The sequence below is a fragment of the Podarcis pityusensis genome, assembly GCF_964106645.2.
Source record: "Podarcis pityusensis genome assembly, chromosome: 13".
NCBI classification, from domain to species: domain Eukaryota; kingdom Metazoa; phylum Chordata; class Lepidosauria; order Squamata; family Lacertidae; genus Podarcis; species Podarcis pityusensis.
Genome location: NC_138038.1, coordinates 54,740,802 through 54,763,093, shown reverse-complemented (window position 1 = coordinate 54,763,093; position 22,292 = coordinate 54,740,802). Strand labels below are relative to the sequence as shown.

Sequence of the window (22,292 nt, the reverse complement as noted above, 5' to 3'; positions counted from 1 at the left end):
CAACTATCAGACTTTTGGAAGACATCTGAAGGCAGCCCTGTTCAGGGAAGTTTTTAATGTTTAATAGGTTGTTGTGTTTTAGTGTTCTGTTGGAAGCTGCCCAGAGTAGCTGGGGAAACCCAGCCAGATGGGCGGGGTATAAATATATTATTATTAATTATTATTATTATTACTACTACTACTACTACTACTACACAAGATCCAGTGTAACCAGTAGTTCTATAATATCGCATAGCAACTTGTTTCTCTTGTCTATTCCTAAGCCACTTCTTTTTCTTGCTTTAGGACGGTCGATGGCAAAGAAAGGCAACCGCGTTGCAGAAGCTCCAGGCCCAGTTTGGTGTGTTACGGAGCATCTCGAAATAAAAGAGAGCCTGCACATCTGCAGGAACTGAAGCCTTTCATCCTCTGTGGCTCCCGCCGGGAATCTGCTGAAATCCCCAAAGAAGCAGAAAAGGACAACACGTGATCCTTAACCCTTCCAGCCTCAAGGTCCAGGATCGAACCCGCGGCATCCCCACGTGCATCTTGCTGCGCTCCTCTGCCCTGCTAGCTCTAGGGTCCAGCTCTAGGGTTGGAATGAGAGCAGCGCGAAGAGGGAGGAAGGGGGGGAGAAGCACACTTGGTACATTCCACGTCCTCCTGTTTCGACCAGTGACCCGGGTGCGCCTTCGGTATCTATGCCAGGCCTTGTAAGCCCGCCTGGGCTACGACGGGTTCCTGAAGAAATCAAGGAATGGCGCGGCCTGGCCTGGTCTTCTCTCCCTCTCTCTCCCCCCCCCGCACCCCCAGCAATGGTTTGGCCCGGAGCGGAGGCTGTAAGAAGCGGCCGGAAGCGGAAGAGCGCGAGGGAAGTGGCGGTTGAGGGAGAAAAGCGCGGGAAGAGCGGCGGAGCCAACCAAGTGAGTAAGGCGGGGGGGGGGGAGATGGGGCTGAGAGGGGAGGCGGGAAGCAGACGGGCGAGGCGAGGCGCGGGCCCGGAGGGGGAGCGAAGGGAGCCGGGTTCCCGCAGCCTCCGCCGGCTCGTCTCTCCCTCGGAAGAATCCCGGGCTCCGCGCTGTCTCCCCCCCCCTCCGCGGAGATGGTCTGTCCCGGCCTTTCAAGGCGCCGCCGCTGAGGGGGAAGAAAGCGCTTCCTTCGGAGGCCTCTGGCGGCGGGGGGGGCGGGGGGGGCGGGGGCTCCGCGCGGAGAAGCGCAGGGACGCCGAGGTAGGAGAAATACCTGAGGGAGCCCGTCCTCTCGCGAGAATGGGCCTCTTCCCGCGTGGTCTGGGGGGGCGCGGAGGGGGAGGAGGCGGGGGGGGGCAGGCCAGAAACGGGGAGCGGGGAGCAACAACCTCCACCCCGTCACTCTTCCATGGGGAGCAGGGATGTGTTGCAAACGCACACAGTGAGTAATTGTGAACGGAGAAATCTGAGGGCTCCTTGGACAAAAAACAAGGACCCCTGCCAGGAATCCCAGAGCCAAACAGCAGCCAGTCGGCTTGGGCTTGATTGAAGACTGTCGCCACAGGACTCCCACCTGCCACCAGGTGGAACAAGATGGAAGCCCCCAACAAAAGAGAACCCAAACTTTTATTAGCTGCTAATCCCCATGTTACACCCCCCCAACTACATCACTCATACATCATGAAAGGGGAGGTCTGGTTGGCCAGAGGCGGCTTAGTCCTGCTAGCCATATGACCTAGAAGCTGTACACCGGCTCCCTCGGCCAGTAAAGCGAGATGAGCGCCGCAACCCCAGAGTTGTCCACGACTGGACCTAACGGTCAGGGGTCCCTTTACCTTTAATCCCCATGTTACATCCCCCCCAAACTACATCATGGTTACATCATGAAAGGGAAGGTCTGGTGGCCGTAATCTGAGCATCCTGGACCCTGCCCCATGGTTCCCCTTGCCCTCCACCAAACACCCATCAAGTGTAGCAAAAGAGACATTTACATTTCCCTGTTTCCCAGCCAAGTTAATCCCACCCTTTTGTCTCCATCTGGGTTTGTTATTTCTGGAATGGCTACCTCTCTGGCACTCAGGTATCGGGAGGCCAGGGATTATCGCTCAGGCAGAGGGGCTGCTGAGTAGCTGAGCTCACAGGTCTAGATGAATTTCTGAAGTTTTCCAAGGGAGCCAGTACATAGGTACATTTATCAGTGAATTCTTACATTTGGTATCGTGCAGCAAAGGCCCTTGGAATAGACAGGAAGAAACTGTGATGGGGGCAAATCACAAAAGTCACAAAAATGATTGTGCTGATTTTGGTAGTGGGCTGCATGTGCAGGATATCTGCTGGAGGGGCAACCCCCACCCCCCAACCTATACATAAATTCCTGCAACAGGGCCTGGCGTGCCCTGTGCCCTCCTTGGCAGGGTGGCGTGCAGAGAGTTGCAGCCCAGCTGGTGCCAGACAGCTTCCCCTACTTTCCTTTGGAGGCCAAGGACCTCCGGACACACTGCCCAGGCCTGTGCACCTGTCATTTATCAGTGAATTCTTACATTTGGTATCGTGCAGCAAAGGCTCTTTGAATAGATAGGAAGAAACTGTGATGAAGTGTTTTGTTGGGACAAGTCACCAAAGTGATTGTGCTGGTTTTGGTAGTCGGCTGCATGTGCAGGATATCTGCTGGAGGGGCAACACCCCCCCCACCTATACATAAATTCCTGCAACAATACAAAGACAGGTGCATTCACAACATTCTGCCAAAATAAGGCGAGAAACCTCCATTTCCCTTGTAACCTGAAAACTGACCAATCAGGCGCCACTTCGTTTGACAGCCACCCAATCAGAAACAGTGTTGGCAGCCCCTTAAACTTCAAATCCCCTTAATGGACAATGGCCTTTATAAGAAGAGCTGCGTAAATAGCAGGCGAACTCTGCAGCGCTCAGAAAAACCCTCTGCAAAGAGCAGGTCAACATCTCACCCATCAAACAGCAGGGCTTAAAACTGAACCATAAAATCATAGAACTGTAGAGCTGGAAGGGACCACGAGGGTCGTCTAGTCCAACCCGGTGCAACACGGGAATCTTTTGCTTTACAGAAAAGCTCAAGATACAGGTTGATCTGCCCACATTTAGTTGTTATCTCTGAGAAATGTAGAAAATAACAGGATATATTTACACGAATTCTTCAAACTTAGGCGACCCTTTAAAAATTAGCTGATGAAGGTGAATACGTCGAAACACGGCCCTGTCCTGGTCTCTGATCCATAATTGACTTCTGACTTCTGCTCAGTGATTGAAACTAAGATCTTCACGTCGAATCTGACTATGCACTCACGTGAACTTTTCTCTACTCATAAATTCTTATCTCTAATACTGTAACGAATCATTGTATTATACATATCCTTATGAGTTTGAGTTTGTAATCTTTGTTTCAGTTCGTAATCTCTATTTGTGTTTGTAATCCTTGTCAGAATACTTACTTTTGAATGGATTAGTTTTTGTTACTATTGACTGTTGACTTGTGAGTAGGGACCACTCCCACTACTGAAACTTATACTGGCCAGAGTTCATGGTGTGCTTTTTTCTTGGTATATTTAATAACAAGAACTCCAACTTATTTAACGTCGTTCTCTACCGACTGAGCCTTCCCAGGTTTGTGGAAATCATCAGTTAAGTCAATAAAACCCTGTTGTATGAATGGAAAGCAATGGAAAAACACTGTAAATATCCAAACAAACTGTTTTATTTTGTACAGGAGGGTAAAGCAAGAAATACAAAAGCATAAATAAAGTGTTTCTGAGCCGCAGTGATGGGCAGAGAAGGGGTGGCCATAATCCCAGAAGCAGAAGGGCACCAACTCGGACCTTTTCCTCTCAGCTGTCAATGGGCCACCAGACCTGATAAAGGGAAAGACAGAAAATCATACTGTATAATCACAATATTGGCACAAGAGACTGGATGAGCAGAACTGAGCTGACGTAACTGTAATGCCAAAAGGAACGTAAAATATTTGCTCCGAGAGGAAAAGGCAGGCAATACACTGACACCTTGACTGACAGGTGACAGGTCATGGACTCAAAGGACTGTCTCTCACTCCACCTGTTTTATGGCAGGGCATGAGATTTGAATGAAGCTTCTCTGAAATGAATTGTGGAGGGGAAATGTAACTTCTAAAAGGAGTTACATGCCTTTGTTTGGGGCTTATTCTTTCCTGGCTTAGAGGTTGAAAGCTTATCGCAACAATAAAGACAAGGCTTAATAGCTGCTTCTTGCTTTCCTATACCTGGCTGTGGTTTCTTGATTTATCCTGACCGGTGAAAGGACCTCGCGGGGCGCACTGCAACCAGGGATACCCAGATTTCAAGTCACCTTTGCAACCACGAAAGGACGATGGGGCTGAATAGCCGCTTTTTGCTGGCATTTATTTCTCTGACCTGCACGAGGACCTCTGGGGATAACTTGTCCACTGCAACCAGCAATGCCCAGATTTCCATTCCAAAAGGAACCAAAGCTATTCTTCAGCAGGGTGCAAACTGGGAGTTGCCTTGGGGCATGCACAGAGTACACACGATGGGTGGGCAAAGGGGAATGCTGAACCGCGGGCCCTCTCTCCCATCCCCCTTTGGCCTGAGACTCCTGGCACCCCCCCACACCCTGCCTCCACCCAACCCAGGCATGTCCTGTGTTGCTCCTGCAGTCAGAGAAGGGGGTCCTCTAGCCACTCGGGCAAACAGATCCCCAAGTCCTGCTTCCCCTCCCTCTTTTTCCTGGACCATAAGAGCAGGGCCCCCATTTTCCGAGTAAGCTGGGCCTTCATGTCCGAATGATCTTTTCTCTTGCAGGCAGACAAGTTCCTGACCACTCACCTGAGGGGCATGTGGGCAGCCCCCTCAAACCTGCACCACAGATCCAGGGCCACGGCCTGCTTTTTTCGCTGCCGGGCTCTGCAAACCTCGGGTTAATAATGCACATGTGAATGAGACAACCAACCTTGGCGGGCACAAAAAGGGGGTTTGCGCACCAAGGACCCAAGATCAGACATCAGGCACGGCACCTTTTATTGGAAACTGTGTATACAGACGGGGATGGGAGGAACAAAGTCTCCCGTGTGTCTCCCCCCATCACAACCTTGCGTCCCCTGATGCTGCTTCGGGTCAAGTCTGGGTCCGTCTAGGTGATGAGGAGCTGCTGAGAGGCCGGGAGGCCGCAGGATTCTTTATGGGCATCGAAGAGCTCCTTCAGGGCCTCGACGTAGAGAGCGTGGAAGCTGTTCACCTCGTCCTCGGTGGGGCGCGGGCGGAGCGGGACTGGGATAGGCTTCCCCACTGCAGGAGGGAGAGGAAACATGGGTGGTTGGGGGGGGTCTGCTCTGCCCCTCGCCCCCACCCCATGGCAGCCAGGGCCTCCCCACCCCAGCAGCTTTGCACCCTGGCCTTGGGTTTTAGGGTGGCTTAGGTGCAGGAATGGAGGGGACCCCAAGGGTCATTTAGCCCAACCCCTTGATTAATGGCCAACCAACCTCTGCTTAGAAACCTCCAAGGAAGGGGAGAAGGAAGTCGGTGTGTGTGTGCACGCACGCACACAATGGCAGCTCCCTCCATAGCAAGCCCCATAAAACGAGGCGGCTCGTTTGATTTCTGCATTGCAGAGGGGTTGGACTAGATGACCCTTGGGGGTCCCATTCAACTCCACAGGTCTCCGATTCAGTTCTAGGAGAGGGCGAAAGGGAGATGCACCAGAACCTGCTGTTTTATACGATGCTGAAGAGTTTGTGGCTCTTTGCAATCAGGTTGGTGAGTTGGGGAGATTTTGGGGTGCAGGGCGAAGGCTAAGGAAGGAACGGGGAGCCTTGTGGGTCCTTACCCACCACCGTGAGGGGAGCAGCCATAGGCTGGATCCCCCAAGAGGTGCTGGAGAAGAGGCCCCTCCCGCTGAAGAGACAAGGGGCGAAGCCGGTCAGCTGCTTGAAACCGAGCTGGAGGCGGCGAACGAAGCTGCCCTCAGGGAACCGGATCTGTCGGTAAATGTCGTTCTCCCCAAAGGTGTAAACGGGCACCAGGTCAGCCCTGCGAGGAGGAAGAATTTACTTTCTGTTTTGAGAGAGGGAGAGACAGCATGTCGCTGCGCTCTCCCGGGTCGTTGATTTATTTTGCTGCTGTACAATAAATCACTTCTTAGATTAGAAGGAGCTGTGTATGAGGGTTTCTCTGCATGCCTCAGATTCCTACACACACACTTGCTATCTGTTATGCTCTGTTTAAGCCAGGAGGAGCAGAGCGGCGTATCGGAAGAGTGCTGGACGCCAAAGCACTTCAGCTGTTTGCAGCCGAAACAGACGTTCAACAAAACAGGTTATGGCTCATAACTCACAGGTTATGGAGTCAGCCGCCCAGGCGATGTGGCAAACTCTTGAGAGGGTCCATCACAGAACCACAGCAGGAGCCAAAATCAATGTCGCCAGAAGTTTGTTTGAGCTGAGGCTACGTCCGGGGGACAGCATCAGAGAACATGTGACAAAAATGGTGGCTGTGTTTAACCGACTGAAACAGTTAAACGTGAATTTTCCAGAAGATTTGAAAGTTTACATTCTTCTGAGCTCACTAGACAAGAGTTATGACAATTCGTGCCTAACTCTAGAAGCCATTCCCCTTGCCGACCTAACGTTGCAGTTTGTCTCAGGTCGCCTATGCGATGAGGAGAAACATCAGCAGAGAGAGGGGCACGCGCTGGCCCAGGCAGTCCTGCTTGCAAGAGTGGGGGGCAGTGAAAGAGGACACCGTGAAGGCTTTTGCTACGAGACGTTATCGTTGTGGCTCGGAAACCCACCTGCGTAAACAGTCCCAAGGAAGCTGCACAGAATGCCTCCAAGACCGTTGCCCCGGGCAACCAGATTAAGGGAACGGCCCGGCATGGGAACGCAAGGAAAGGTCCCAGGGGAACTGAGAGAGATGCAACGTCACGTCATTTGGCAGTTTCCATAGGAAGGACAGGGACCTTCTGTTCTCGCAATTGCTTCATTGGGGCAAAATCCACCAGGAAGCACTGCCATGCTCACTAGGCCCGAGATATTGCTGACCTGCGCCTAACACGCCCCCCCGGACCCCCCCTTGCCCCCTTGGTGCCCCTACCCGTGTTGCAGCGCCAAGCGCACGAAGCCCTTCCTCCCCTGAAGGCGGACACAATGCTCTCCGGGGGCGCTGTCCAGCGACTCGGACGCGCCCCCCACCACGATGGCCACCGCGTGCCCGGGGGGACCACTCAGGAGGAAGTCCAGGGACCTTTTGTTGACTGAGACCATCCCTGGAAGTGGGAGGAAGCAAACATTCTTGTGGGTGTGAAACATCTCCAGGGGTTCCCTGCTTTGCGGAGGGTTGGACTAGAGGACCCTCACGATTCTCCTACAACTCTGAAATTCTGCGAGTTGGTTAAAGGGCAAAAGGGTCGCTGGCAAAGGATCAGCGCGTCTGGAAGTGGTTGGAGGAGACACGGTGTCTAACTGATTGAGGTTGAATCCTGACAAGACAGAACTACTGTTTTGGGGGGCAAAGGCGGCAGGCAGGTGTGGGGGACTCCCTGGTCCTGAATAGGGCAACTGTACCCCTGAAGGACCAGGTGCGCAGCCTGGGAGTCATTTTGGACTCACAGCTGTCCCTGGAGGCGCAGGTCAGTTCTGTGTCCAGGGCGGCTTTCTACCAGCTCCATGTGGTACACCGGCTGAGACCCTCCCTGCCTGCAGACTGTCTTGCCAGAGTGGTGCATGCTCTGGTTATCTCCCGCCGGGACTACTGCAATGCGCTCTACATGGGGCTACCTTTGAAGGTGACCCGGAAACTACAACTAATGCAGAATGCAGCAGCCAGACTGGTGACTGGGAGACCACATAACACCAGTCTTGAAAGACCTACATTGGCTCCCAGTACGTTTCTGAGCACAATTCAAAGTGTTGGTGCTGACCTTGAAAGCCCTAAATGGCCTCGGTCCAGGATACCTTGAAGGAGCTTCTCCAGCCCCATCGTTCAGCCTGGATACTGAGGTCCAGAGCCAAGGGCCTTCTGGCGGTTCCCTCCCTGCCAGAAGTGAAGCTACAGGGCAGAGGGCCTTCTCAGTAGTGGTGCCCGCCCTGTGGAACGACCTCCCATCAGATGTCAAAGAGAAAAACAATTAGCGTAGATTACGGTGTATTAGGCGACTGGGCAGCTGCCAATTCGGGGGGTTGACTTATATGGCCAGTCTTATACGCGGCAGCTTTGCTGGGCAGCAACAGTGGGCGGCGGGCTCCACTCCACACCAGGAGGAAGCCCCCCAGCAAAGCCAGCTTAGCATTGCTGGGCAGCTTCCTCCCGGCGCAGAGCCTGCCACTCGCTGCCGCTGCCCGGTGAACCCATACCCAGCATATAAGACGACCTCTGACTTTTTGGGGAATTTTCCGGTGTTAAAAAGTCGTCTTATATGCCAGAATCTACGGTATCTTACTTTTAGGAGACATCTGAAGGTTTAGGGAAGTTTTTAATGTTTGGTGTTTTATCGTGTCTTTAATATTCTGTTGGAAGCCACCCAGAGTGGCTGGGAAAACTCAGCCCCATGGGGGGGGGGTATACATAATAATTATCACCATCATCATTTGCACAAACAAACGCCCCTTTAGGGAGCAAGAATTGCAGGAAAAACAGACATTTTTGCTGGGGAATTCTATTCCCAGGGGCTCTGGGAGGGCATTCCTGAGACTGGGGTGGTTCCTCCCATTGGATGGGCCAGGCAGGGTTCTTGAAGATGGTCGTTAGGGGAGGGGTCACCCCACTTCCCCACCCCCACCATTCCTCGCCCCGTTGGCCTCACCTGAGCTCATCATGTACTCCCGGTAGACTGGTATGCGGAACAGCCCTGCGAGGGCGGCCAGGCTGGGGCGGAGGCCAGGGAAGGTGCGGGAAAAGCCCGTGGCCTCGGTGCAGAAGGCGGAATAGGCACCCGCGCAGATGATCCCGTGGGGGTGGGAGCCCAGGATGTAGTTCCGCGTCGGGGGCAGCTCGGCCGTTTTCACCAGCTGCAAGGCAAGAGGGGCGAGTCCTTTGGCATTTGGACCCCCAGCTGAATGTCACATTCAGAGGCCAGCAGCCTTTGACGGCCGCCGCCTCCTGCTTCTCTGTGATCTGGTCTCCGGGTGTTCCAGAGACCCTGAGCATCCTTCAGGAGCCCTGCCAGCCCCTTCTCATACCTTGATGGGGAAATAATCCCGGTGGAACTCACAGACTCTGCAGCGCCTCACCCAGTCGCTGCGGCGCCCACCTGCAAAGGCAAAGGTTCAGGCAGGGGACGGAGTCAGAGAACTGTGGGGTTGGAAGGGGACCCCCAGGGGTCATCCAGCCCAACCCTCTGCAATGCAGGAATCGCAGCTGAGGAATCCCTGGCAGGTGACAACCCGACCTCTGCTTAAAAATTCATTTAATTATGACGTGCTGATGTTTAATTTTAGTGTTTATTATTAGATTCTAATGGATTATTGCATATTGCTTTACTTGGTGTAAGTTATTTCAAAGTTATTGTGACTTTTTATGTAGGATCTGATTGTTACTATTAATACTTGATGTTTTATTATTATTGTGTGTGTATGTTGGAAGCTGCCCACAGTGGCTGGGGCAGCCCAGCCAGATTATAAATAAAATTATAATCAATCAATAATGAGGAGCAAGATGCTCCTTGGTGTCCCTTCCAACTCTGATTCCATGTTATATTTTGGGGAGGGTTCTTTTGATTTGTGTCAATTACAGGATTTCGTGTGTGTTTTTATAGCAAAATTTAATAAGTAATGATAAATACATAAATAAATGCAGCTGATTTTTCTGCCCTCCATAGAGAGAGAGAGAGAGAGAGAGAGAGAGAGAGAGAGAGAGAGAGATGAAATGCCTTCTGCCATTGTGTCATTTATTGGAAACTGTCTTGGAAAATAGCTAATAGTAAATAGCAGTGAGGAAAACAGGTTTGGGATGGTTGCAAGCTGCCCCAGCGGAAGGGGGTGAGCTGGAGGAGGAGGGGCAGGGCGAGGCAGCAGCTCCAGCTGTGTGGGTCTGGGTGTGGGGCTCAGCACCCTTCTCAGACAAGGAGAGGCGCCTTTCACCTGACCTCCGGGTAGGGTTGGGGGCAGTGCCGGATTTACCTATAAGCTAAACAAGCTCTAGCTTAGGGCCCCACTCCCTTGGGGGCCCCAAAAAGATTTAAAGGGAAAAAACCTGGATGTACATATCCGAAATGTAAGATAAAAAACAAATAAAATAAAACCTACCTACAGGAAGAGTGTTTTGTGTTGTGTAGGCTCCTGTGATGTAAGTCACGGGCCCCGCCTGCTAGCCTGTTCCCTTAATTATCCCTGGTTTGCTCATTTCTATATATAGGGTACCTACGATCTGCATCTGGGACGCGGGTGGCGCTGGGGGTTACACCACAGAGCCTAGGACTTGCCGATCAGAAGGTTGGCGGTTCAAATCCCCGCGACGGGGTGAGCTCCTGTTGCTCGGTCTCAGCTCCAGCCCACCTAGCAGTTCGAAAGCACGTCAAAGTGCAAGTAGATAAATAGGTACCATTCTGGCGGGAAGGTAAACGCCATTTCCATGCGCTGCTCTGGTTTGCCAGAAGCAGCTTAGTCATGCTGGCCACATGACCCGGAAGCTGCACGCCGGCTCCCTCGGCCAGTAAAGCGAGATGAGCGCCACAACCCCAGAATCGGCCACGACTGGACCTAATGGTCAGGGGTCCCTTTACCTTTACCTTATAATCTGCATGGACTGTTTGCATGGCTTTAGATACCTACAGTGGTGCCCCGCAAGACGAATGCCTCGCAAGACGAAAAACTTGCTAGACGAAAGGGTTTTGCGTTTTTTGAGTTGTTCCGCAAGACGAATTTCCCTATGGGCTTGCTTCGCAAGATGAAACGTCTTGCGAGTTCTTGCGAGTTTGTTTCCTTTTTGTTTAAGCCGCTAATAGCCGTGCTTCGCAAGACGAAAAAACCGCAAGACGAAGAGACTCGCGGAACGGATTAATTTCGTCTTGCGAGGCACCATTGTGTTAGGCCCGTCAATTACCTTATAGCATATATTCAACACAAAAAACAGTGACAGTTTGTTGTGGACAAAAGACAGCTGGACATATAAAGGGCCCCATCACCTTCAGTAGCTTAGGGCCTCATCAAACCCCAATCTGGCCCTGGTTGGGGCAATCGAACTCACCTCTCTGTGGCGTATCCCAGTCGAATATCCACCAGGCGAAATACAGGGCGCTGATAGGCCAGAAGGAGGTGAAGAGCAGGTAGGCCAGGAGAACGGAGAAGAAGGCACCTGGGGGGGGGGGAGAGGGAAGAAGTCCTGGAGATTCTGTGGATTCTTGTTTTTATGTTGTATGCTGCATATGTCATTGCAAAATTCTGATTTGAAAAACCAAATAAATTTATTTTTTTAAAAAAACAATATCACAATGTGGACTTCAAACCGGTTTTGGATGATATATCGATATTTCGCCCAACTCTGAGCGCAAGAGCAGCGCTCCCCCCTCACTGGGATTCAGAGGCCCTGCCTGGGACCACAACCCCGATTTCACGGGACCCCCGAGGGTTTGATCCGAAGCCCCCCTAAACCTAGAAGGACATTTTAGGTTGGAAGGGGCACCCCAGGGCCATCTAGCCCAACCCCCTGCGGTGCTGACTCCCTAGTCCAGACTCACCTGGCGGAAAGGTGCTTTGAAAAAAAGAGGGGGTTTGGCTTTTGGGGGAAGGATGTGAAATAAAAAAAAAAAAGGTCTTTTGTATATAATAAATGTTCATAAATGTACCAATCAAACACGTACATAAATATATGAATCACATGTCTGAAGCTGCACAGGAAAACAGCCCGGAAACCATTTTGACCCCCAAACTGACCAAACGATTTCCCTGCAAGGTCGAAGGAAGATGGAAAAACCTCCCCATTGTCTTTTCCTTCACAAATCCTGTCTTAAGGGTATGTCTGTGTTTGAATAGGGTGTGAGCCTGTGACCTGGCCCAGGAACTAAGCATTTGTCACCACGAAAGACTGGCCAGGCTCCCCAGGGTATCCAATCAAGTGAGCATTAACAGGTAACCTGCCAGACAGGAGGTAAACAACGCACTCAGATTTCTGCTGTAGACCGCCCTTTCTGTGATGTAGGCATGATGTATCTGGGGGTGGTCTTGGACTCCAGGGCGGCCAATTTAAAATGTCTATATAAGGGCGGGCACACCTTGATTCGGGGTCCTCCTCCTCCTTTCCTGCGTGTGAAGGGGGCACCCTGTTGCAACAGTTCAATAAAGATCAGGCTTACTAGCTGCTTTGCTTCTCAATATTCTCTACTTGGCCTCTGTTCTTTTCTCCGACTGATGGAGAACCTGCAAAGGACTCTATATGGGCTCTTGTGTCCCCCATAAGGAAATAAGGGAAGATTTAAGTTTATTACAGGGGCCTGGCCTGCCAGAGGACCTCCCAAGGGCCATGGCCCCAGGAAGAGATGGAGGCCAAGCTGCCCCTCTTCCCTGAGCACCCCCTGCCCCTCTCCCACCCACCCAACTTACCAAAGAAGAAGAAGGTGAGGACCCACTGGAAGACGCTAAGAGCCTCCAGGTACTTCTGCAGCGCCATCTTCTGACCCTGGGTCTCAGGAAGCTTTGGACCCCAGGTGGGCCTGCAATAAGGACGCTGCTGTCACCCAGGGGAGGCAAAGGGGACCTGGCTGAGCTCTCCTCCGAAAGGAGACAAGGGGTGTCAGATTCCTTTCTTTTGACTCCCAGCCCTGCCTGGCACCTGCCTTGCTGGCCCTCAGCTCCCTCCCCTTGGCCCTCATCCCAGGGTCGCCCCGCCTTCTTGGCCCACAAGACAAAGGTTGGGGTGCCAGGATGGATTGCCCCATCTGCCTGCCTCCCTTCTCCAAACCACGGAGAACGGAGGAAGCTGCTCTCGAGGAGATAATCATCATCATCATCATCAAATTTTATTTATTTCCCACCCTCCCCAGCCAAAGCCGGGCTCAGAGCAGCATAAAATGCAATAAAAAGCAGGGAAGAACCATTTTCAAAACAACTGATGCGTTTCAAAAACAGTGGGACTTACGGTAGAACCATAAAGCGGTATAGTTGGAAGGGACCCCCAGGGGTCATCCAGCCCAACCCCTTGCAAGGCAGGAATCGCAGCTTTGGTGGCACGGTAGCTCTAGGGAAGAAAGTGCCTCTGAGCAGGTGAAGAGTGCTCTGAGGATCCGCAGTTGCAGCTGCCTACCTTTCAAAGGGACCAAGCGCAGCTCCTCCTGATGGCCTTTAGGTGCCCCTGGAAGAAAGACAGGGTGAGAAATCACAGGGTTTCTGAAGCACCCTGTGGGTGGGGGTGTTGGGTGCAGTTAAAAGGTTGCCCCCTCCTCCTCCTCCGTCTCCTGCCAGGCAGGGCAGTGAGGTCCAATATGACCTGACCCTGGGGGGGGGGCAAAGGTAGAAATTACGCAAACCTTTCCTGGCAATGACATTGCTTCCTGCCTCAGGGCAGGGCAGCCTCTCTACAAATTAGCATTTATATATCCAAATATTTTCCTCCAGAAATCTGTAAGCATCAGACATTGCATAAGGAGACGCTTCAAAGAGGCATTCTCGTTTTGGCACCTCCAGCAAGACGTCCTTGTAGATCATCCCTTTCTATACTGCTGTATCGGAGCCCAATATTATTTTTGGTTGTATAAGACGTACCGTATTTTTCGCCCTATAGGGCGCACTGGCCCATAGGACGCACCTTGGGGGTTTTGGGGGAAAATGAATAAAAAATATATATTCCCCCCCCCCAGCCGCAGGGCTGGGGTGGGGGAAGCCCGAGCTTCCCCTGATCCCAGCCCCCAGAACAGGCTGCTATCCGCAAGCCTTGCGAGCCCGCGGGAACTCCCGCCGGGCTCGCAAGGCTTGCGGATAGCTTCCTGAAGCCTGGAGAGCGAGAGGGGTCAGTGCGCACCGATGCCTCTTGCTCTCCAGGCTTCAGCGAAAGCCTGCATTCGCCCCATAGGACGCACACACATTTCCCCTTCATTTTTGGAGGGGAAAAAGTGCGTCCTATAGGGCGAAAAATATGGTAGTTTATAATCTAATGGCACATTAGCCACAGAAGGTAAAACAGTGGTTTACAAAAAATATATATCAAAAAATCAAAACAATCCAATGAAAACATGAACATCCACAATTAAAATCCACAAATAAACATCAGACGCATGGAGGGCCTTCGAAATTCTGGGACCGTCCCTGGAAAATCAAGACACTTGGAGGGTATGGCAGGAAACTCTTAATCTCAAGGTCGCGGGTTCGAGCCCATGCTGGGCCAAAGGTTCCTCTTTTTCATTTTTTCATTTTCAATTTTACAAAGAATCAAAACGCAAACATCATATTTCCTTTGAATCCCCCCCCCCCTTGTGGACCCTTAGGTTATAATTTTTGTTCTGCATCTCCGCACTGACTCCAGTTATTATAAGTCCTTACTCCAATCCATGATTTGAATTTTTACTACACGTTTTCTGTCAAACCTAAGAAGGATTGTAGTTATTTACAATAATTTTTTTCAAATGCATTTTAAACTCTCCCCATTCTTTATTGAAATTTGATTCTTCCTGGCTCCTGATTCTTCCGATGAATCCTGCATTGCGGGGGGGGGGGGTTGGACTAGATGACCCCCCGGCTTCCCTTCCAGCTCTACAATCCTATCAGTGTTCATAAGTTGCCCATATATACAATAATAGAATAGCAGAGCTGGAAGGGGTGGGTCATTAGTCTACCCCCCCCCGTGCAATGCAGGAATATTTGGCTCAGCGTGGGGCTCGAACCCATAACCCAGGAATGGGGAGGTGGGTTGGCTGGGGGTGGGGAGAGAGAGGAAAGAGACCCCAGCCAGGAAGAGCAGGGTTTTTAAGGAAGAGGGGGGGAGTAGGGGGAAGACTGATTTCCACTTACCGTATTTTTCGCTCCATAAGACACACTTTTTTCTTCCTAAAAAGTAAGGGGAAATGTCTGTGCGTCTTACGGAGCGAATGTGTGGTCCCTGGAGCCGAATTGCCCAGGGGCAAAAAGCAGATCATGCTTCTTTTTTTGAAAGAGGGAAGGGGGTGTTGAAACAAAGCCGCTGATCGGCAAGCGATCGGGAGCGAGATAAGGGACGCTAGCGGAGGCTGCCTGGGAGGGGGGAGGTAAAAGCCCATGGATCCTCAGGATTTTAGCATTGGGTCACCCCAAATTCACCACCAGATCACATAGCATGTCCGTGACTACAGCCTGCACCCCAAAAATCACGCACCCACTGTTCTGTGGGGCCGCAATGTGGCAAAAACGTGGTTACAAAGCACAGATCCACATGGATCCTCAGGATTTTTGCATTGGGTTGTAGCCTTTCAGGCCTTTCCCACGGGTCGGATGTGCATTGCTCCTGTCAGCGAGCCAAGAAAGTTGCGAGAAGGCTGATCAGCTGGATGCGCTGCTGGCGGCTAGGTCATCTTTTACTGAGAAGAGGAGAAAGCTTTGTTCCTTTCAGCTACTTTGTGTTAAGCTTTGTGTTATACAGCAGAGCTAATGCATTTTAGGTTTGCATCCCCAAAGAAAGAATTTGGGAAGTCTTGAGGCCTAGGGAAGTCTTGAGGCCTAGTTGGGGTGACTACACACTAATTGGGGTGACCACACAGTCAGGATTTGGGTATCCTGTCCCTTCATTCCCCTCCCCTTTTATTTTGGACAGCCTTCTGCCCCATGGAGGCACTGGCTGATATTCTTGGGCTAGTGCTATATTCTGGGGCCGAACCATTCGTGACACCATTTTATGCATCATATTTTGCAAGCATTGCAAGAAGCAAGGTACACAGGAGCAGAAAAGAAGCAAAATTATCAATGGGCCTAGTAACATCATTAAAAGTCCTCAAAACCACCCTAGGCCACTTTTTCAATTTCTGCTGCCAAATTTCGAATAGCTTCAGCATGGTCAGAGATGTTAAAGCAACAGGCCCCTCCTGTCAAATTTAACGCCACACAAAACCCGCCCTGTCGCGCCAGGAGAAAGTCCAGCCCTAAGCGGAGCTGAAGGACTGGGTGGCGATTAACCGGAGGGCTGTGGTTGTGGCATTTCCACACACCCAATACACATCATACACACTACCTCCCGCTTCTGAAGCCCTTGCCAAGTGCGTCGGGCACGTAGTTAGAGTACAGCCAGAAAGAGTTCCTCGTGCGGACTCAGTCACGGTTGTCTTGGCTGGGAAGGTACGATTGCAACGGGAGGTCCCCACATACGTCAGATTGTTACTGGCGCCCTCAGACTGGTTCACACACAGCCATCCAGGAATTCGGTGAACCTGAAAAGGGATAGAATGGTTCCATAAAAAAGAATTGTTTCCCAGAGGGGGGAAGCCAAAAATTGGGGCCGTAACTGAGGACTCATTCCAAGGCACAGGGAGGAGGGGCATTCCTCCCAAAGCATCTGTAGGTCCCAGAAATCCCAGAAATCCTTAAATAAGAGTCACGGGGGAATGATTAATGGACTTCAATGTCTGTACACTAATGCGCAAAGCATGGGAAATAAGATGAGCTTGAGCTCTTGGTACAGCAAACTAAATATGACATAATAGGCATCACTGAAACCTGGTGGGATAAGTCCCACGATTGGAATGTAATAATGGGGGGATACAATCTATTTCAGAGAAACAGACCAGACAAGAAAGGAGGAGGAGTGGCGTTATATGTCAGGGATGTGTATACCTGTGAAGAGATCCAAGATTTAGAACCTCAAAGCCAAAGTGAGAGCATTTGGGTCAAAATTAAGGGAGAGAAGAATAACAGTGACCTCATTGTGGGAGTTTACCATAGATCCCCAAGCCAAACGGAGGACATAGGTGATGCCTTCCTGGAACAGATGGCCAAGCATGCAAAAGGAACGGAGATAGTAGTAATGTGGGACTTCAATTACCCGGATATTTGTTGGATGTCAAACTCAGCCAAGAGCATAAGGTCAAACAGATTCCTCACTGGCCTTGCAGACAACTTCATTGTCCAGAAAGTGGGAGAAGCAACAAGAGGAACAGCCATTTTAGATCTGGTCCTAACCAATGTTGATGACCTGGTTAGTGGGGTAGAAGTGGAAGGATCATTAGGCGCGAGTGATCATGCTCTTCTGACGTTTACTATACAGCGGAAAGGAGCAGCCAAGCATACTAGGACTCAATTTCTTGACTTTAAGAAAGCCGACTTCATAAAACTTAGGGAAGTGCTGGGTGAGATCCCATGGACAGTAATACTAAAAGGAAAGGGAGTTCATGATGGCTGGGAGTTTGTTAAGAGGGAGATACTAAAAGCACAACGTCAGGCAATACCAATGAGACGGAAACATGGAAGGTGCCTAAAGGAGCCAGGGTGGCTATCTAAAGAACTTTTAACTAGTTAAGATTAAAAAAGGATGTGTACAAAAAATGGAAAAGGGGGGAAACCACCAAAGAGGAATTCAAACAAATAGCCAGCACGTGTAGACACAAAGTCAGAAAAGCTAAAGCACAGAATGAGCTCAGGCTTGCTAGAGAGGTTAAAAGCAACAAAAAAGGCTTTTATGGGTATGTTCGTAGCAAAAGGAAGAACAAAGAAACAGTGGGGTCACTCAGAGGAGAAGATGGTGAAATGCATACAGGGGACACAGAAAGGGCTGAACTCCTCAATGCCTTCTTTGCCTCAGTCTTCTCCGATAAAGAAAACAATGCCCGACCTGAAGAATTTGGAGCAAATGATTCAGCAGAGGAAACACAGCCCAGAATAACTAAGGAGATAGTACAAGAATACTTGGCTAGTTTAGATGTATTCAAGTCTCCAGGGCCAGATGAACTGCATCCAAGAGTATTAAAAGAACTGGCAGATGTGATCTCAGAACCACTGGCAGTCATCTTTGAGAATTCCTGGAGAACAGGCGAAGTCCCGGCAGACTGGGGGAGGGCAAATGTTGTCGCTATTTTCAAAAAGGGGAAAAGAGAGGACCCAAATAATTACCGCCCAGTCAGTCTGACATCAATACCAGGGAAGATTCTGGAGCAGATCATTAAGCAAACAGTCTGTGAGCACCTAGAAAGGAATGCTGTGAGCACCAATAGTCAGCATGGATTTCTGAAAAATAAGTCATGTCAGACTAACCTGATCTCATTTTTTGACAGAATTACAAGCCTGGTAGATGAAGGGAACGCAGTGGATGTAGCCTACCTTGATTTCAGCAAGGCATTTGACAAGGTGCCCCATGATATTCTTGTAAAGAAGCTGGTAAAATGCGGTCTTGACTATGCAACCACTCAGTGGATTTGTAACTGGCTGACTGACCGAACCCAAAGGGTGCTCATCAATGGTTCCTCTTCATCCTGGAGAAGAGTGACTAGTGGGGTGCCACAGGGTTCTGTCTTGGGCCCGGTCTTATTCAACATCTTCATCAACGACTTGGATGATGGACTCAAGGGCATCCTGATCAAATTTGCAGATGACACCAAACTGGGAGGGGTGGCTAACACCCCAGAGGACAGGATCACACTTCAAAACGACCTTGACAGATTAGAGAACTGGGCCAAAACAAACAAGATGAATTTTAACAGGGAGAAATGTAAAGTATTGCACTTGGGCAAAAAAAATGAGAGGCACAAATACAAGATGGGGGACACCTGGCTTGAGAGCAGTACATGTGAAAAGGATCTAGGAGTCTTGGTTGACCACAAACTTGACATGAGCCAACAGTGTGACGCGGCAGCTAAAAAAGCCAATGCAATTCTGGGCTGCATCAATAGGAGTATAGCATCTAGATCAAGGGAAGTAATAGTGCCACTGTATTCTGCTCTGGTCAGACCTCACCTGGAGTACTGTGTCCAGTTCTGGGAACCACAGTTCAAGAAGGACACTGACAAACTGGAACGTGTCCAGAGGAGGGCAACCAAAATGGTCAAAGGCCTGGAAACGATGCCTTATGAGGAACGGCTAAGGGAGCTGGGCATGTTTAGCCTGGAGAAGAGGAGGTTAAGGGGTGATATGATAGCCATGTTCAAATATATAAAAGGATGTCACATAGAGGAGGGAGAAAGGCTGTTTTCTGCTGCTCCAGAGAAGCGGACACGGAGCAATGGATCCAAACTACAAGAAAGAAGATTCCACCTAAACATTAGGAAGAACTTCCTGACAGTAAGAGCTGTTCAACAGTGGAATTTGCTGCCAAGGAGTGTGGTGGAGTCTCCTTCTTTGGAGGTCTTTAAGCAGAGGCTTGACAACCATATGTCAGGAGTGCTCTGATGGTGTTTCCTGCTTGGCAGGGGGTTGGACTCGATGGCCCTGGTGGTCTCTTCCAACTCCATGATTCTATGAGTGCAGACCGTGCAATTGGTTCGGTTTGCAGAATAAGCCCCCATTTCAGCCATTTATTATTTGTGTTGTGGGCACCCCACTCCCGCATTAGCTGCTTGGTCACCTGAAGGGGTGTGGGCACGCTGACGGCCAGAGGCAGTAAAAATACCACCATGGCCAAAGCCATAGTCACCCACAGCCCTATCTGCACCACTTGGGATCAGGGATCTATTTATCTATTACCTAGTAGGTTATTTGGGCCAGGGGGAGGCTTTAGGTGATTCCTGGAGGCTCCGGGTGGAGCTCTACCAGGTGGCAAGATAACGAATCGGGCTGGGGCGCAATTCCCTGATTGAATGTCCCACACAAATACCCTCCCCTGAAAGAGTGGCGCAAGTCTAGTTCTTGCAGGAGCAACTGGGTGTTCCATTGTGACTGGCAAGGTTTCAAAATCTCATGTTGGAGCAGCTTTTTGATGTGAGCATGCCATGTCCCTTCCAGAGTGAAACAGCAGCTGAAAATAAAACTTTGACAAAGTTCCCAGGAAACTTTCGCTTGCTTTTTTTAAAAGAAGTTACTCTTGAGGTCCTTGCTTAGAGCATGGGGTGGGTAAACTTTGGTCTTCTGGGTTTATGTTGTTGGGCTGTGTGATAGGAATTTTATGGTCTTAGATATATGGTAATATTCATAACTGCACATACCTAGATCAACACAGGAAGACCAACCTGGAACCATTTTGATTCCTAAACTGACCAAATGTTTTCTCTGCAAAGTCAAAATGGAAAAGCCTCCCCATTGTCTCTTCCTTCACAAATCCTGTCTTAATCTGTGTTTGAATAAGGGTGTGAGCCTTATCATTACAAAAGACTGGCCAGGCTCCCAAGGCAATCCAATCAAGTAACCTGCCAGACAGGAAATAAACAAGGACAAGAGAAAAACAACATTTAAATTTCTGTGATGTAGATGGGATGTATCTGAGGGGTGGTCTTAGGTTACACCCCTTGTGTGATGTATGTATAATGTTTCTGGGGGTGGTCTTGATCTACAGGGTGGCAATTTCAAAATTCTTTATAAGGCCTTGTGCGCCACTGTTCTGGGTCCTCCTCCTCTCCTGCAGGTGAGGGGAGCACCCTGTTGCAACAGATCAATAAAGATCAAGCTTACTAGCTGCTTTGCTTCTCAATATTCTCTACTTGGCCTCTGTTATTTTCGCCTACCAATAGGGAACCTATGTAAGGACTCTATATGGGCTCTTGGATACCCCATAAGGGAAAAGGTGTAGCAGGAACCCCCCACCCCAATCATTCAGTTTGTACAAACTTCACACACTCACACTCACACACTACATACGCCACACTTCTGTTATAAATTCATAGAAAAATCAACCATACATCGGATTTGCACTGTTCCATTTTTATTTTACTCCATATGACAAGGACTATCAAAGGGGGGTGGCTTGGTTCTGGTCAGCCATAATCCCTTCACCATCCCAGCACATCCACAGGAGCCCTGCCCAGTTGCTATGCCAACCCTGATGGTCCTAGACAGAAGACCATCAAGATCACAAAGAACTTGCATATGGGAGTGGATTCAGCATGGACTGGAACAAAGGACAATGATCAGATCTTCCCTCTGGGGGCAGGAAACTGCCAACTCCCCTTTGTCTCCTGGAAGTGACTCATGGGGAGGGGGAAAGGAGGAACCAGCCAGGTGACAGGACACTCAGGTTACCACCACAACTCCTCCCTCAACCCCTCCTTTCTGTAATGTATGCATGATGTCAACTCCTCCTTTCTGTAATGTATGCATGATGTTTCTGGGGGTGGGCTTGACCTAGAGGATGGGAATTTCGAAAGTTTTTATAAGGTCTTGCACACCATCTTTCTGGGTCTTTCCTCTCTCTCGCAAGTGAGGGGAACACCCTGTTGCAACAGTTCAATAAAGGCCAAGCCTACAGGCTGCTATTTTGCTCCAAGTTATCCGGTAACAAAGGGCATATTTTTAATTTACAACATCTGTAGCTCCTAATTAGCTCCAGGCAGTATGACCAGCAGTTCAGGATGATGACATAGCAGCCAAGAGATAAGCACGCAAAACTGATGTCCTACTACTTGCATGAATTGAGAAACAGTCTTAAGATACAAGCCGTCCTGTGCTGTTGCTGCAACAGCCTTTAGCAAGAACAGATGAGATTGAATCATTGGGAGAAACCTTATTCCGTATGCTGAACAACCATTGTTGCATCAGGGCCGTAGTCTTCCCACACAAAATGATTACTAGAGACAAAGTATTGCCAACCATTCAGCAAAGGATTATCCAGTTTCTGGGACAGTGGGGGTGCACTGTGTTTGTTTGTTAACGAAGGGGAAAGCAAAGAAGAATCTGGAACCGGACCCCTTCTGCCGCTAGGCGTGGGATGGGATACTGTCTAGCAGCTATGGGATTAGCAAATGGTCATGGGGGGTATATTTCTAGCCATGCCCGGGGGGTTATCTTCGGCCCGTACCTCAGGATTCATGAGGCGCCAGTGTTCCCTGTTACAGTGTTGACCTCATGGGAAGCTGCTTTTGTTGGGCCCGGTCTATCCTAGCAAGTCTCTTCCTCCCCTCTCAGGGCCATTGCCCCATATGCTCCCGGCTGGTGAGGTGGGGTCCAGGCAGGTCCCCCAGGGGGTGGGGGGGTGCCATGTGTGCCGGTCACAAAATGGCTGCCATGGAGGGGGGGCGGTTGTAGGAGAGGCTGAGCGGGGGGGGGGGGACAGCCACCTGCCACTTTTAGGGTTTCAAGGTGAGGGTACTGTTGTAAGAATTCTAAGGTCTCAAATATAAATGCTCATAAAGTAAAAGGCAAACACATACATATGTATATAAACCAGGTGTCTGAAATAGAACAGGAGAGCAATCCTGAAGCCATTTCGACTCTCCCAAATTGACCTCAAATATTCCTCGCAAGGAGGAAGGAAATGGGGAAAGCCCAAAGGGAATATCTTGTATGTGTGCTCTGTT

At 50.2% G+C, this 22,292-nt stretch overlaps 1 protein-coding gene and 1 long non-coding RNA gene across 4 annotated transcripts; one reads left to right on the top strand and one right to left on the bottom strand.

The window, feature by feature from the left end:
* Positions 1 to 865: 865 nt before the first annotated feature.
* LOC308462401 lies at positions 866 to 4,215 on the top strand. 2 transcript variants are annotated; one of them, XR_013979104.1, is made up of 2 exons: positions 866 to 902; positions 3,691 to 4,215. It is a non-coding gene; the product is annotated as an uncharacterized lncRNA (long non-coding RNA). The 2 variants fall into 2 exon arrangements; XR_013979105.1 differs by lacking the exon at positions 866 to 902 and adding an exon at positions 1,167 to 1,208.
* On the bottom strand, positions 3,661 to 12,649 carry LOC308462309 (2-acylglycerol O-acyltransferase 3-like). 2 transcript variants are annotated; one of them, XM_080979940.1, is made up of 8 exons: positions 12,505 to 12,649; positions 11,153 to 11,260; positions 9,148 to 9,218; positions 8,772 to 8,976; positions 7,064 to 7,235; positions 5,799 to 6,001; positions 5,064 to 5,260; positions 3,661 to 3,832 (listed from the first exon to the last, which is right to left on the bottom strand). In XM_080979940.1, exons 1-7 carry the CDS (start codon positions 12,569 to 12,571, stop codon positions 5,106 to 5,108), a joined length of 981 nt encoding a protein of 326 aa, XP_080836066.1. In that variant the 5' UTR covers positions 12,572 to 12,649; the 3' UTR covers positions 3,661 to 3,832; positions 5,064 to 5,105. The 2 variants fall into 2 exon arrangements, with proteins under 2 accessions (XP_080836066.1, XP_080836065.1); XM_080979939.1 differs by lacking the exon at positions 3,661 to 3,832 and having other exon boundaries at positions 4,977 to 5,260.
* Between the last annotated feature and the right edge of the window lie 9,643 nt (positions 12,650 to 22,292).

Bases quoted from the DNA above. Each gene is read 5' to 3' on its own strand.
- LOC308462309 (XM_080979940.1), bottom strand. From the start codon at position 12,571: ATGGCGCTGCAGAAGTACCTGGAGGCTCTTAGCGTCTTCCAGTGGGTC. The intron at 9,219-11,152 runs GTGAGTTCGATT...TTGCCTTTGCAG, and splicing joins CTGGGATACGCCACAGAGAG to GTGGGCGCCGCAGCGACTGG. The intron at 7,236-8,771 runs GTGAGGCCAACG...TCCCACTTCCAG, and splicing joins GGAGTACATGATGAGCTCAG to GGATGGTCTCAGTCAACAAA.